This window comes from Sus scrofa, chromosome 6 (genome assembly GCF_054392235.1).
Source record: "Sus scrofa isolate SSC_HxYL_T2T_F1_AM1 chromosome 6, Sscrofa_HxYL_maternal_Yorkshire_Landrace_v2.0, whole genome shotgun sequence".
NCBI lineage: Eukaryota > Metazoa > Chordata > Mammalia > Artiodactyla > Suidae > Sus > Sus scrofa.
In genome coordinates this window covers 62,223,606-62,239,429 of record NC_139388.1, presented here as the reverse complement: position 1 = coordinate 62,239,429, position 15,824 = coordinate 62,223,606, and the positions used below count along the sequence as shown (strand labels likewise).

Genomic DNA, 15,824 nt, shown 5'->3' with positions numbered 1-15,824 from the left:
CTCATGGCACATCCATCCAGGTCGAGCATGTCTGGTTGGAAGATAAGGATGAGAAACTCCCTTCCGACAGCCTCCATGGTAACCCTCCCTGGAGACAAGGGTCCCTGCCCTGACGCCAGGGTCCTGCTCTCTCGCCGTCTAGGTACTAAGTCTGCCTCTGTTGAAATGTTGAAAGAATATAGCCTGTCGTGTCTGATGTATGCTCTTTGCTGGGACCAGTTCTGAGACTGGGCTGAAAACCTTGATTCAACAGAGCAGTTCCCCAGAGCTGTGCAGGAGGCTGCCTCCCAGACTGCAGTTCTCAGTTTGGCTCGAAGAAACCTCTTTCTTGGACGTAGCCTGTGTGGTTCAGTGGGGTGAGGGATCTGGCGTTTTTACTGCATCAGCTCTGATTGATGCTCTGTCATGGGTTTGATCCCTGGAGGGGGAAATTCTGCAAGCCGTGGCTGCGGTCCCCTCACCAAAACAAAACAAAACAAAACAAAAAAACCACTGCTATGGGCTCAAATTCATGTGTGGAAGTCTTAACACTCATGCAGTCCCACGGAATGTGTCTTTGGTGACAGGATCTAACGAAGGGCAACTCAGTTCATTAAGGTGGCTGCTCAACCGCTATACCTATTGTCCTTATGAGAAGCGGAGGATGGAATGCGGAGAGCATAACACAGCGACTCTGGGGTGACAGATTGAGCCAGCAAAAAAGCAAGACACCTAGATATACTGAATTTCATATGAACAATGCCCTTTAGATTTTTCCTTTAATATGAATATTTTCTGTAGGCGTATACTGTATGAATCTGAATTATGCACCGAGTTTTAATATACGTAGATCATACATATGTACAGACCTAAGTCATTGTATTGTTCTTGGCAGATGCAGCATTTCTTGCAACCCTGTGTTCTCCAATGATGGTTAACCTTTTTAAACGATGAAGAATTTTCAAAATCAGGTAGGTGTATTGTTGCATTACAGACAATGCTACCGCACACATGTTAGCCTACAGTGTAAACACGACCTGTCTAAACACTAAGAGAAAATACGTGTGTGACTCCCTTCGTTGTTGTCTTGTCTTTGCTGTGATTGTCTGGAACCAAACCAGCAAGAGACAACATATGCCTGAATGAAGTCTCCGGTTTGGGTCATATCATTGAATTGTTGCAGAAAGCACACCATTTTTCTTTCTTCCTTTCTTGCTTTTTTCTTTTCTTTTTTTTTTGGTTTTAGGGCTGCACTTGAGGCACATGGAAGTTCCCAGGCTAGGGGTGGAATTGGAGCTGCAGCTCCCGGCCTACAACCAGAGCCACAGCAATGCAGGATCTGAGCCACATCTGCAACCTCCATCACAGCTCATGGTAACGCCAGAAAATTAACCCACTGAGAGAGGATCAGAGCTGCATCCTCATGGATGCTACTTGGGTTCATCACTGCAGAGCCACAGTGAGAACTCCAAGTGCACCGTTTTTCTATCCTAGAAAATGGCCCACATTCGGGTGTGGCTGACTGTGTGTTCGGGTGAAATGTGAATCTATCCCTTAGGTCCGCTAGGAGCTGGTAGTTGATCTAGAGGCTTGATTCCATTCTGGTTCAACTTTTCCTCAAGACTCTTTTTAAAAATGGGGAAAAAAGAGGGAGGTCTCACTGTGGCGCCGTGAAAACAAATCCGACTAGGAACCATGAGGTTGCAGGTTCAATCCCTGGCCTTGCTCCTTAACTGGATCCGGCGTTGCCATGAGCTACACGGTCACAGATGCGGCCCGGATCTGGTATTGCTGTGGCTGTGGCATAGGCTGGCAGCTATAGCTCAGTGTGACCCCTAGCCTGGGAACTTCCATATGCTGTGAGTGTGGCCCTAAAAAGACAAAAAACTAAAAAATGGGGTATGAAAGCCTGTTGTGGGGACAGGATTCTGCATTGTCTGTGACAGCACAGTGGGTAGCACAGGGCGTCTCTTTGTCCCACATCCAGAAGGGAAGAACACTGATCAAATGACGTCACCCTCTTCCGTCAAAGGTCACCTAACAGCCTTAGTCTCCATCAGTTGCTTCATAAGCCTGTGATTTCATCAGACCTTGCAAGGGTCTTTCCTAATTTTGCTCATCCTCTTCTACCTCTTCTTTAACTCCTCTGAGCCTTTTGCCACTTAAGTCCTGACCTCCGTCCCTCCTCCGGTTTATCTCTGTGGGTCTGTGCCGCAAACGAGCCAGTTCATAACAATAAAGAGAAGCGATCCCTTGCTCCTTCCCCCCAGCTTGACTGAGCTATCATGTTACATTGTCAAAACGATTCGTTTTCTTCTTCTTTTCCTTTCTCCCACCCGACCCCTGGCCTGAGGACTTCCATATGTCGTGGGTGTGGCCCTAAGAATAAATAAAGTAGCAAAAATCCTATACTTCCTTATTATCAACATCTTCCACGTCCAAAATCTCCATTTCAAGCCTTCTCTTCTGCAACAAAACCTTTTTTTATCTTGGCTCTCTAGGTTAACTTTCTATCTTTTAGTTCCACCAAAGTGTAACCATGTATCGACCAACCATTAGGTCCCCCCCTTTTCCCCTCCTCTGGCAATGCAGGTGTTGTTGCTGCTGTTTGTGTGTGTGTGTGTGTGTGTGGCAATGCAGGTGTTGTTGCTGCTGTTTGTGTGTGTGTGTGTGTGTGTGTGTTTTAATGGGCAGACTGAGGCACATGGAAGTTCCTGGGCCAGGGAGTGAATGCAAGCCTCAGTTGCAACCTATGCTACAACTGTAGCAATGCCAGATCCTTTACCCCACTGTGCAGGGCCAGGGATCACACCTGCACTTCTGCAGGGACCTGAGCCACTGCAGTCATATTCTTGACCCACTCCACCCACACTGGCAGCCCCCAGGTGTTTTTTGGGTTTTTTTCCCAATTAAGAATTTTTCTCATCAACTCTCTTCCATAATTCCAGGCGTCTACGACAGAGAAGTAAAGGAAAACTATCATGGGAGTGGTCCTGTGGCACAGTGGGTGAGGATCCCTGGTGGTCACTGCAGTGGCGTGAGTCCCTGGCCTGGGAACTTTCACATGCTCTGGATGGGGCCAGAAAAAGGGGGGGGGGAACCCAAGAAAAATCATCACTTAGCCAATGCAACACTGTATCTCAGTCAAGCTGGGGGGAAAAGAAAAAGGATCATTTCTCTTTATCGTTATGAAATGATCCACTTTATCCATTGTGAATAATCATGGATATTTATTAAGAGAACTGCCTTTTCCTTAAGGTGTGCCTTGTCTGTAAGGAATAGAGCTCTGCTAGCTTTCTTGTGAGACTCTTTGCACACTGTGTGTGTCCCAAGATTTATTTGTTTATTTTTCGCTTTTTAGGGCAGCACGTGGAGGTTCCCAGGCTAGGGGTCAAATCGGAGCTCCAGCTGCCAACCTACGCCACAGCCACAGCAAGGCAGGATGTGAGCCACGTCTGCGACCTACCCCACAGCTCACGGCAACATTGGATCCTTAACCCACAGAGCAAGGCCGGGGATCGAACCCACAACCTCATGGTTCCTAGTTGGACTTGTTAATCACTGAGCCACGACGGGAACTCCAAGAGAGCACCTCTTTCATGCAGGTTAGTGTTGTGTTTCTTCCCCTGGTTGCTTGTGACACGGCTGCATTTTCTTCGGAAAATTCATCTTGCTTCACACTTAGGAAGCAGGCACTTTTCTGTATGTACACTACGCTTTTAAAAGGTCAGTAAACATTGTAGGGTAAAGTCATTGTGTCCACTGGCAATAAATACAGGGCTCTAAATGCCTCCTGCCTGCATCCTCCACAGAGGCTCAAAGTGTCCCTTGAACAAGGAGATGCCTCCCAGGAATAGAGGGAACCACACAGCATCTACTTCTTGTGATTAAGAGGATTCAGCACCAGGGGTGTGTTCATGAAGAGTCTGGGAGGTGGAGGCTGGTAGCTGTGGATCCCTCCTCTCCTCCAGGCTGTGTCGGATCCCATATCCAAAGTATATGGCCAGTCCTAGCAGGGAAATGAGACCATGAGAAGAAAAAGTGGTCACTCTCCCCGTTTACAAATGCCTGGTAGGTCCCCTATTATGGCATCGGACAGAGTTTGTGGGGAGAGGTCATTAGGAAGGGGGTTGGGTTCTGTCCCTCGAGAGGCCTCTTCATCCCAGAAAGCCACTCACCCATGGCATTCCAGATGCCAAACTGGGCCCAGGTCACAGAGGACATCTGCATCATCAGGTAGACATTCACAAAGATGCTCAGCACTGGGAGGACGGGCAGAGCAGGGACCTGGGGGCAAAGCCAGTGACTCCCTGAACACAGCACCCATGTTGGAGAGGGAGGCCCCTCCCCCACGTGGGCAGGGAGACCCCACGCCTACTCAGGCTGTGCATGCAGGGCCCACTGAGACTGGGTGGGACCAGGGAAGGTCCATGGCTTGAGCAAGTCCCCCCTTCCCTGGTCCAGCAAAGGAGGCTTCACCTCAAAGCATGCCGACTTCAGCCCCTCAGCCTGGACAGCTGGGCACATAAGGTCACCTACCCTGAAGGGAAGAGGAGAGGGGTTCTGGGGCTGCCTCCAAATGATGACAGTGATCCCCGCAATGAGCAGCAGCAGCAGCACAGCCCCTGCTGTGAACCCGGGGTCTCCAGAGAATACTTGGCTCGGCCACAGGGCCAGAAGCAGGCTCAGGATGGTCAGTAGAAATACTGCAAGGATGAGCTGGAAATTGAACTCCCAAATATGTCCAGATCTTGGGTCACACCCCTCCTCAAGACTGTCCACAACACAAAGGGACATTCCTCCAATACATCTCCTCAATTACCAAACACTCTCAATCCCTTCCCATCCTGCCAAATTCTGAATGCCGCTAAGGATAAATCCCAGGGCTCACCTAGCAGGAAGGCACATCCATAGACAATCTGGCCAGATTTCAGAGTTGGGGTGGTGCTGATAGGGTTACACAGACACTTTAGAGTCCTCGAGATTATCCCTTCAGGTACAGATTCCAAAGGACTTGCTTTCACTTCAGGATCCACTTCAGTTGTGTCCTGTGTTCTGTCATTCTTGCTTATATTGTGTTCTGGCTGGTATCTGAAGTAGAGGTAGGAAGGCGATATTACCTGCAGCCTCTACTCATCCATCATCAGACAGCCTCCTCCCCCTCTTTTCTGTCTTAACAGCAGCAGGACACTCAGAAAGCAGCATGAACCCCAAAGAGGCGCCCACCCCCCCTTTAATCCCGACAAAGTCAAGACCCCCAGACAAGGTGTGCTGGAGTCTCACCTGAGGACAAGGACAGAAAAAACCACCAGGGAGTAAGCAAGCAGGGTCCCTGTGCACATGAGGTCCACCAGGTCACTGAACTTGAAAAGTAAGGCCATGATCCCTAGAGGGAGGACACACACAAGGATGGGGGGCGGGGAATGGAAGTCAGAAGCCATTGGGAATATCCAAGTGAGGGAAACGGATCGAAGCAGAAGTGGCTATTGATTATTCACCTGCAAGAGTTCCAGAAGCCACGATGGCCACCAGAGGGGTGCGTGTGCGGGCATGGAGCCAGGCAAGTCCCCGGAAAAGGAGCCCATCATCTGCCATGGCGAAGGTCACTCGAGACATAGAGAACATGGCACCCAGGAGGCTGGAGGAGAAAACGGAAGTGACTGAGGACATGCGGAAGCTCAACAGACAGGCGCTCTGGGGGAGGCAAGGGGTCTGTCCCTCTTTTCTCTCTACCAAGGGACAGGAGACCTGAGAATCTGGCAATAGATGGTGCGAACACTTCAACACTTACCTACATAAAAGACCACAGAGGGTGCCAACAGCCACAATGTATCCAGCGGGGGCCCACCCAACCTGGAGAAAAGCCTGGGGCAGGGGGCTGTCAGGACGAATCTGATAATAGGGCAGCATGAGGGTGAGTGATGCGGAGACCCCAAAATAGGCCAAAAAGCAGACGAAGAGTGAGATCACGATGCCCAAGGGGATGGAACGCTGAGGATTTACAGCTTCTTCCCCTGCAGGACGGGTGGAAGCATTGGGTCAGGAGAACACGCTGGGGGTGAAAGCATAGAATCTCTTCCCTCTTGCACCTGCAAGAGCAGGCTAATCTTCTACCCGCCCCTATGCCTGAGGGCAAAGCAAATCCCTGATGGGACCCACAGGGACCATGCTACCTACCTGCAGTGGCAATGATATCAAAACCAATGAACCCGTAGAAACACGTGGCTGCTCCTCGGAGAATCCCGCCAAAGCCAAAAGGCGCAAACCCTCCAGAACCCAGAGGGCCCAGCCTACGAGAGAAGGAATGAGGACTGGACTCCTACGTTAACACCCCAAGTCCTGGCTTCTAGGACCCCCACCATCAGGATCCACCACCCCAGATCTCTCTAGTCCCCCACTATATTCCCAGGTCTGCCCCCCACCCCCCCCAAGCATTCCTAGGGCCAAGAGGACCCTCCTAACCTAGAGGTGTCATTGGATCCAGCTGTGGCCAGTTTGTAGTCCTGTTCTGTGAGCTGCCAGTTGTGCAGGTCTCCCTTAATGAAGCCAGTGAGGATGATGAAGCTGAGTACCAAGAGGTTGATGCCTGTGAACATTTTGTTAACCAGGGCTGACGTGCGAACTCCCAGAACCAGTACTCCTGCGGGAAAGATGGAATATGAAACATGCAACATAACTGAATCCATAGCGACAGATTAGCTTTTGCCAGGGGCTGGAGGGCCAAAAGGGGGGCAGATTGGAGTTCCCATCATGGAGCAGCAGAAATGAACCCCACTAGTAACCATGAGGTTGTGGGTTTAATCCCTGGCCTCACTCAGTGGGTTAAGGATCCGGCATTGCCATGAGCTGTGGTGTAGGCCACAGAGGCGGCTCAGATCCTGTGTTTCTTTTTTTTTTGGTCTTTTCTAGGGCCACACCCACCGCACATGGTGGCTCCCAGGTTCTGGGTCCAATCAGAGTTGTAGCCACCGGCCTATGCCAGAGCCACAGCCACGCAGGATACGAGCCGTGTCTGCAACCCACACCACAGCTCGGCAACGCTGGATCCTTAACCCACTGAGTGAGGCCAGGGATCGAACCTGCAACCTCATGGTTCCTAGTCAGATTCTTTAACCACTGCGCCATGATGGGAACTCCAGATCCTGGGTTTCTGTGGCTGTGGTGTAGGCCGGCGGCTATAGCTCCAAAATGGACCCCTAGCCTGGGAATTTCCATGTGCTGCAGGCATCGCCCTAAAAAAGCAAAAAGCAAAAAAAAAAAAAAAGACCCCCCCCCCCAAATAACCCCTTTGGTTTCCATACAGAGGAAGAAGTTGTCTGTCCACACAAATGTTTCTCAGCTGGGGCGATTTTCTCCCCCTGGGGTGTTTTGAAAATACCTAGAGGCATTTTCATTGTCATAATTGGTGGCGTGGGCATCACTGGGATCCAGTGAATAAAGGACAGTGATGCTGCGCAGCATCCGGACAAGGACAACCAAAAAAATCCCACAGGGACAGCGCCCCCCCCCCCAACACGCACCAAGAATGACCCAGCCCAAATATCCGTGGTGCCAAGATTGGAAAACCACGGTCTATGTCTCGCCTTCTTGCCTTTCAGTCCACAGACCCTTCGTTCCAGTCCTAACCCCCACCCACTTCTTCTACCCCAAGGCTCTCCCACCCCGGCTCCCCCTCCCCCCCAACTCTTCCCATCCAATGTCTGACTGACCCCCTGTCTCACCCATGAGCAGCAGCACCAGGCTCAGGGCAAAAAAGTCTGGGTACTTGGCCAGGAAGTGGGGCACATGCAGGGAGAAAGTTTCCTTGAACACCTGAGAGATGTGGTTCCTGATCAGGCTGTCGAAGGCGGAGCTCCAGGCCCTGGCCACGCTGGCGGCAACTGCAGTGACAGAAGACGGAACATTCACTGAAAAACATAAGTTGGTTTCCTACTACGTGTCATGGGGCGATTTTTGTGGCAAAAAAAAAAAAAAAGCAAACAAACCCCCAAACAGACAAAATACCTAACTTCAAAGGCAGAGAAGAGTCAAATGATTCACAAAATAGGTCAACTATTCAATATGTTAGGAGCAGATCAAATGTTATGCAAGAAAAAAATGACAGGGAAGCAGGACGAGGAAGGCGGGGATGAGGATGGAAGGTTTACACTGAGGGATAAGGAATAGCCTACAAATGCAATAGCTGAGCGGGCTTCAAAGTGGCAAGGGCTGGGTCTGCGGGACGTGGCTTCCTCCCACCATTCTCTCCCGTTCCCTTTCCTTCTGGTTTCTTGGTGCAATCCTTTAAGAAAAGTAGGCTAGGGAGTTCCTGTTGTGGCTCAGAGGGTTAAGAACCTGCCATAGCATCCATGAGGATGAGGGTTCGATCTCTGGCCTCTCTCAGACCCTGTGTGGTGTAGGCTGGCAGCTACAGCTTTGATTAGACCCCCAGCCTGGGAACCTCCCTATGCTGCAGGTGTGGCCATAAAAAGAAAAAAAAAAAAAAAAGAAAGAAAGGAAGGAAGGAAAGAAAGAAAAGAAAGCAGGATAGAGCTGAGTAGAAGGAAGCTGTAGATGTTTTCCTGCCAGTATCCACTTCCCTTCGCAAAGCAGATAACAAAGTGCTTGTGAATAAATGAGACCCTAACTCCCCTCCTAGTTTCCTGATTCTAAGCCCCATGCCTTCCCCATCCCCATCATCTCACTTATGATATAGGAGAGTATGAGGTTCCATCCAGTGATGAAGGCACACAGTTGTCCCACTGTCACGTAGCTGTAGAGATACGCAGAACCGGAGCATGGTACCCGGGCCCCAAACTCCGCATAGCAGAGCCCAGACAGCACAGAAGACAGGGCGGCCACCAGGAAGCAGAGGACAATCGATGGTCCAGCTATGTCCCTGGCCACTGCACCAGCCAGGATGTACACGCCAGCGCCCAGGGTGTTGCCCACACCCAAGGACACGAGGTCAAGGGTGTTCAGACAACGAGCCATTCGACCCTCAGACCCATCCCTGGGCTCCAGTGACCTCCTGCGGACCAGCTTCTGACCAAATAGGCAAATTGACTGACACAGCATCCTGGACATATTGAGGAGGCTACGCCCTGCAGAGAAAACAAGACACGAAGTCATCAAGGTTGTCCACCCACCCTTGACCCTGGGAGTCTGATTCCATAGAGCAATGGGGTTATGGGAGCAGGTGGTAAAAGCTCAGATTGGGCAAGTTCTCCAACTCAGAGCTTTGGTTTCTTCACGTCTAAAGACGACTTTCAATGTGTTTCAAAGTTACTGTTTGTTTGAAGAGAAGTAAGGGGAGAAAATTATGTCTCCCCAAAATGTGCCCCTTGGCGCTTGGATTGTTTTGAGCTGAAGGCAATTAAGACCCAGCAGACTCAGAATAAGATCTTTGCCCCTTCCGTAACTGCTCAGCATAATTTCGATAGAATGTTCATGCCAGGAAGAGAGCTATGACCAGAGATAACCTTTTGTCTCAGAAAGACGTATCCAAAAAAAATAAATTGGGAAACGTGTTTCCTGAGCATTTGCTCTTCCCACCTTTCTGTGAGTTTTCTTTCTTCCTTTTGAAGCCCCAGATTGCCACTCTATTCTTAGCTCAGAGATTTGTGTAAGCCTCAATTACCTGGCTGCCTTTGTGCCTTAGAGTTTTTATGGGACTCTAGTCCATCCTGAATTACATGCATTCATCTCCCCTAGGTCAATCTAATTATTAGATCAGCCACAGCAGCTAGCAAGGAAAGTTTTCTGTTCCTACAGAGGCAAAAGCTTCCAGCACCGTGCCTGGCACACAGCAGCTGAATAATGGGTCTAAGTTGAATGGATAAGAACAATGAATTTTGAAGAGGGCAAATCAACCAGATTCGCTGGTTCCACTAGCTCTCCTGCGTGTTACCTCGTCTGATTCTGCACAAGCCACATACCCCTTTTGTCCTCTTTTCCCTACAAAACATGAGAGGTTAGAGTTACCATCATCATTCCCTCCCTTTCTTGATGGGTATGAAGTGACCCTTTAAGGGACTGAGTGATCAGAGAGCTCAGACCACATGTTTCTACACCGAGGATCCTGAAACCTGGGAGCTTTCCATGTCACAGCTTGCAGAGCAAAATGGAATGGGAACTCTGAGCTGGGACAGGATGAGATGGAGTTTGTAGGAAGAGATAGACTTTAGCACAGCTCAGTGAAAGCATCAAACCAGCATGGCTCCCCAGTTGCCAGGAGGGCCAGAGGACCAACCTACCTTCTGAATCAGAAATGACAGGACTCTGTTTTCGCCTCTTTTGGGACATGGAGCATCTCCTCACTACACACAGCTCTGCTAGGGCTGGGCTGACCCACGTTTCCACCTGGGGGCTTGTGCCCAAGACTTTGAAAAGTCCAAGTGTAGCGTTTTTGCATAGAGTAAGCATTCGGAGAGCTAGGAAACTTTGACTGGCATCTTTTTCTTTTTGGCCTTGCCTGAGACATGGGGAGGCTCCAGGGCCAGGGACTGAATCCACACCACAGCTGTAATCAGAGCCACAGCAGGGGACATGCCAGATCATGAACCCGCTGAAGCACACAGGAACGCCTAGAGTCTTGACACCACCAGGGCCCATTTGCTTTTGAACAAGACTTTACCTCTCTGGGCCTCTGTTTTCTTCTTGTTCAAATAGAACTGATGAACCCTTGTGCACGGGTAAAATGGCACAGCTGCTAGATAGAGCGGGGTGGTTTCTTCAAAAATTAAAATGGGGAGTTCCCGTCGTGGCGCAGTGGTTAACGAATCCGACTAGGAACCATGAGGTTGGGGGTTCGGTCCCTGCCCTTGCTCAGTGGGTTAACGATCCGGCATTGCCGTGAGCTGTGGTGTAGGTTGCAGACGCGGCTCGGATCCTGTGTTGCTGTGGCTCTGGCGTAGGCTGGTGGCTACAGCTCCGATTGGACCCCTAGCCTGGGAACCTCCATATGCCGCGGGAGCGGCCCAAGAAACAGCAAAAAGACAAAAAAAAAAATTAAAATGGAATTATGATATGATCCGGCAATTACACCTCTGAGCATATACCCAAAAGAACTGAAAATAGGGTCTCCAAGAGCTACGTGGACACCCACGTTCCTAGCAGCATTATTCACAGGAGCTGAAAGCTGGAAGCATCTCAGATGTCCATCCGTGAAGGAATGGATACACACAACGTGATCTATACACACACAGCCTTTAAAGACGAGAAATGCCGATGCATCCTGCCACATGGAGAAGGCTTCAGGACGTGATGAGAAGTGGCCAATGCCAGTCACACACAGACAACGACTGTGTGATTCCACTTCTGTGAAGTACCAGGAGGACTCAAATCCACAGAGACAGAAAGTGGAAGGTTAGGGTGGGGTTGGCCAGGGTCTGGGGTGAGGAGGAGAAGGGGCATTGCTGGTCAGTGAGGGCCCAGTCTCAGGTTGACAGGATGAAGAGTGCTCTGGAGGTTGGTTGCACAGCATACACTTAAATACACGTAATATACAATATACTTAAACACTACACCTAATGTTACCAAACCATACACTTAAAAATGGTGAAGATGGCAAATTTATGTTATGTGTATTTTTCTACAACTTTTAAAAATTGCTGGCAGTGATAAGTAATAGAGCCAGCTTCACTTAGCAATGAAGTGGACCAAACCCCAAGGTAACGGAATCTAAAACACCATAGAATGGTCCCCAGTGGACTATTCGAATCCCAGCTGAGGAGCCAGCAGATGGGGAGGCAGACAGGCCACAGGAGACTGACGGACGGCAGCGGTGCACGTATCAGAAACTCGGAAAAAGAATAATCTCACATTGTTTGGATATTAAAGACTCTGGACACGGATCCAGTCTCTCCAAGCTCCACCTATTCTCACTCACACAGAAAACTCCCAGCTCCTTCTGCTTTCATGTGCACAATGGGTCTTCCCACCCTCAGGCTGAGCCAGGCTGACCCAGCTGCACCCTGCGATGGCAGAGTCTCTTTAGGAGCCGCTGAACCCCGCACCCAGTCTCCTCCAGGAGAGGGGATACCCAAGACTTACTGGATTCCTGGAGCAGAGCCTGGAGCAGGGATCAGTCAGGGAAGCTGAGGTTAAGCTGTGTGGGGCTGGAGCTGCCTCCGCTCCAAAGAGGGAAGCAGGGAGTCCCTGAGCCCCAAGGACAAGGCTTAACCCCTGGGTTGTTGGGTGGGGCTGGGGCTGGGTGGGTGGGAGCATCTGGAGTGTTGCTATCAGCCCTTGACAGGTCTGTGGTTACCCTCAGGGCATGGTTCTGAGATCGTTTTTTACAGGCGTTAAATTTTTTTTTTATTTCCCCAATACAGTTTATTTTTCCGATTGTACGGCATGGTGAGATAGTTACAGACACAGGTATACCTTCTTTTTTCTCACATTACCATGCTCATGAAAGTGACTAGACTTAGTTCTCAGTGCTACACAGCAGGATCTCACTGCTAATCCATTCCAAAGGCAATAGTCTGCATCTATTAACCCCAAGCTCCCAATCCATCCCACTCCCTCCCCACAACTGAAATATATAATGCACATCAAATTTCCATTTCATCCATTTTAAGGGTCCAGTTCAGTCACGGTAACCTATGTTCACATTTTGTGCCACCCAACTCCAGAACGTTTTGCCTCTTGCACAACTGAAACCGTACCCATGCACCAACAAACCCCCTCTCCTCTCCCGGTTCCTCGCAATCTCCCTACCACTTTCTGTCTCTAGGCATCTGACCGCTCCAGGTGCCTCTTACAATACTTAAGTGGAGTCATTCCAAGTTCTCCTTTGCAGAAAAGCTCACCTTACTTAGCAGGACGTCTGTAAGGTAGACACACGGTGCGGCATGTGTTAGCATTCCCTTCCTTCTTAATGCTGAACAACACGCTGCTGTGTGTACACACGACCTCCGACAGCCCTTCGTTGGTCCGTGGGCACTTGGGGTGCTGCGTGTTCTAGCTCTTGTGAGCAACGCTGCCATGAACAAGGCTGTACAGAGAATTCTTCTGGAGGGTGCCTTCGGTTCTTCTGGGTGAGTCCGCAGAAGGAGAATTGCTGGACCTGATGGGTTGGAGAGTATCATGCGTTTGCAGTGGAGACAACGTTCACCGCTCGAGGGTGGAAACGTCATTTTGGCTCATACGTGTTTCTGCCTGAACTTTGTGGGAACTCATCCTGTCAAACCCCTCCTGGCAGATCTGCCTTAACCATTGAGGTAAAGAATGCCTTTTTTTTAATAATGATTTTCATTTTTGCTATTATAACTGGTTACAGTGTTCTGTCAATTTTCTGAATAGCAAAGAGACCCAGTCTCACACACACACAAACACATATATGTCTGTGTATGTATTCATTCTTTTCCTCACATTATCCTCCATCATGCTCCATCACAAGTGACTGGATGGAGTGCCCAGGGCTACACAGCAGCATCTCATTGCTTATCCATTCCAAATGCAAGAGTTTGCAGCTAGTAACCCCACATGCCCAGGCCATCCCACTCCCCCCCAAGAATGTCTTCTTCATAGATAAGGATGAATTCCTCCCTCCTTATGGTTCCAGGTTAACCCTCTCTCACAGATAAGGAGTTCCCAGTGTGGCTCAGTGGGTTAAGAACCAGACATTGTATCTGTGAGGATGAGGGTTTCAACCTGAACTTTGGGTTCAGTGGCTTAAGAGGCAGCATTGCCAAAATCTACAGCTTAGGTCACAGGTCTGGCTCGGATCTGGCCTTGCCGGGTCTGTAGGGTAGGCTGGCAGGTGCGGCTCCCATTCAGCCCCTAGCCTGGAAACTTCCCTGTGTGGCAGGGGAGGCCCTAAGAAGAAAACCACAAAACCACAAAGATAAGGAGTGGTAACATTCCCTTCCCAGCCACCATGCTCCGGCAGTGCTGCTCTATACATACGAAACCTGTCTCTTTCAAACCCTGAAGGAGTATATCCTGCCAAGTTTAATGCACATCCTTAGTTTGGAGGAGGTGTGAGAATGTGCTGAAATGATGCCTCAGTGGAGCAGGTCCTCAGAGCCACTGGAAGGATGTCTCCCCTGCTAGAGTCCTCAGTTTGGCTCAAATATACAAATATGTGTGTGTCCATAAATACATACACACTCATATATTGTATATATATAATACCTATATGCGTGTGCACATATGTATTTAACTGAATTTTTCCTGTACATCTGAAAAATTGTAAATCAGTTATATGATTAAAATGAAACTAAAAAATTTAAAAAGTTTGAAAAGACAATCATTTAAAAGATAAAAAAAAATATATCTCACCTCAATGAGAAATAAACTTCTGCATGTCACAGGTGTAGTGAAAAAAAAAATCTAAATGAAATTTTTTTGACTAGAACATACAAAGAAAAATGCACAAGTCATAGGATAGAAGTGGATGAATTTTCCCAAATGAATGTACTCACATTAGGACAAGCAGGGAAGAAGTTCCCATCATGATGAAACGGAAACCAATCCAACCAGGAACCACAAGGTTTCGGGTTCCATTCCTGGCCTCGCTCAGTGGGCTAAGGATCCAGCATGATCTTCAGCTGTGATGTAGTCGCAGATTCGGCTTAGATCTGGCGTTGCTGTGGCTGTGGTGTAAGCTGGCAGCTGTGGCTCTGATTAGAACCCCTACCCTGGGAACCTCCGTATGTGAGGGTGCGGCCCTAAAAAGACCATAGGGGGAAAAAAAAGAAGCCAAGCAGAAATACTGCCAGCACCCTGGAACCTCCCCTCCCCCCACTGCCAATCCAGTCCCCACTCCTCCTAGGAGGACCTCTGTCCTGATCCAGCAGCAGAAATTGACGTTGTCTCACGTCAGGTGCTCTATAAACGGACCAATGGAGGCTGTCGCTAAGCTTCATGTACCTTTCATGTATCTTGGGTTTGCAGGTCCCTCTGCAGGGCTGTTGCAGGGAACTGAGAGGGCCCAGACTCCCTGCAGGCAGGTAAAACTTCAGCTCATCACAGTCTCCACCTAAAAATTACCCAGCGTTTTGGGCACTTGTATCCCATCGAAGCTGGAAGAAATCATGTCCATCCCTCACAAAGAACTGACCCCGTCCTGTCTCCATGGGCTTTTAGGTCGGCTCCAGTGGGGAGCCACCACAAGGAGAGCTGAGATGAACCTCTAGTAGATGTGTCGTCGTGCATATTTGGGTCAAACTGTGTTGGGAACATACCTAGAAGAGGTGACACCTCTTTCTATTTCCAACAGCAGAATATCCGCACTCCACATTCCACCAAACCCTGTTTCTTTTGTTTTTTTCCCCATCGTTTTCATTCTAGCTCTTCTGGAGCATGTCTAGTGGTATTGCATTTTACTTTTAATTTTAAAATATTTAATATAGTTAATACCTGCATCATAAGGGGAACTCCTATCATGCAAAGTTTCTAATCTCAGCCACTAGAAGGAGTTCTGAGTGAGAAAGGAATCTGAGCTCTTCATCCAAACCAACAATCCCTCAGGGAGTTTTTCTGTCCTTCTTCTGGCTATTAGGTGATGTCTAGGCACTGGACGAGGGCGTGGAAGATCCACAGGAAGGAAGGGAAGGGTCGTTTAAGAGTAGAGTGAAGGGCTCTGGTTCTGGAGGTACACAGCCCGGACTGACCCCCTCTCTATGGGGCAACCCATGGAGGCTGTCGCTAAGTTTCAGAGTCACATCTGTAGGTGAGAGAAAGAACCTTGTAAGCTTGAAGTAAGTCCAGGTCCTAAGCGTCCTCCACTTCCTTTGTAGGAGTCTCCTACATAGAGTCGATCCCTTGCAAATATTGGTTGAGCTTTCCCGAGTGACAGAATTGACACCAGGCCATGGTGGAGACCCGGGTTTCTGTCCCCAAGGGGCTGATAACTG

The 15,824-nt window shown here is 49.3% G+C and overlaps 1 protein-coding gene across 20 annotated transcripts; it reads right to left on the bottom strand.

Annotated features, from left to right (window-relative positions):
• Positions 1 to 3,301: 3,301 nt before the first annotated feature.
• Positions 3,302 to 14,615, bottom strand: LOC100523609 (cationic amino acid transporter 3). Of its 20 annotated transcripts, XM_084961950.1 has the most exons (13): positions 14,391 to 14,615; positions 12,774 to 13,030; positions 8,664 to 9,062; positions 7,701 to 7,859; positions 6,442 to 6,619; positions 6,157 to 6,269; positions 5,771 to 5,993; positions 5,478 to 5,617; positions 5,263 to 5,365; positions 4,871 to 5,070; positions 4,519 to 4,685; positions 4,158 to 4,266; positions 3,302 to 3,988 (listed from the first exon to the last, which is right to left on the bottom strand). In XM_084961950.1, the coding sequence occupies exons 3-13, from the start codon at positions 9,043 to 9,045 to the stop codon at positions 3,867 to 3,869; spliced, it is 1,896 nt and encodes a 631-aa protein (XP_084818076.1). In that variant the 5' UTR covers positions 9,046 to 9,062; positions 12,774 to 13,030; positions 14,391 to 14,615; the 3' UTR covers positions 3,302 to 3,866. The 20 variants fall into 20 exon arrangements, 15 of the variants coding, with proteins under 15 accessions (XP_084818076.1, XP_084818080.1, XP_084818071.1 ...); XR_014806655.1 differs by lacking the exons at positions 12,774 to 13,030; positions 14,391 to 14,615 and adding an exon at positions 12,013 to 12,117 and having other exon boundaries at positions 4,519 to 4,753; positions 7,701 to 7,886; XR_014806657.1 differs by lacking the exons at positions 12,774 to 13,030; positions 14,391 to 14,615 and adding an exon at positions 12,013 to 12,117 and having other exon boundaries at positions 4,519 to 4,753.
• Positions 14,616 to 15,824: the final 1,209 nt, after the last annotated feature.

Coding starts and splice junctions, on each gene's coding strand:
- LOC100523609 (XM_084961945.1), bottom strand. CDS start 9,045: ATGTCCAGGATGCTGTGTCAGTCAATTTGCCTATTTGGTCAGAAGCTG. Junction 6,620..7,700: donor CCTGGTGCTGCTGCTCATGG/GTGAGACAGGGG, acceptor TCTTTCCCGCAG/GAGTACTGGTTCTGGGAGTT. Junction 6,270..6,441: donor GGATCCAATGACACCTCTAG/GTTAGGAGGGTC, acceptor CTTCTCTCGTAG/GCTGGGCCCTCTGGGTTCTG.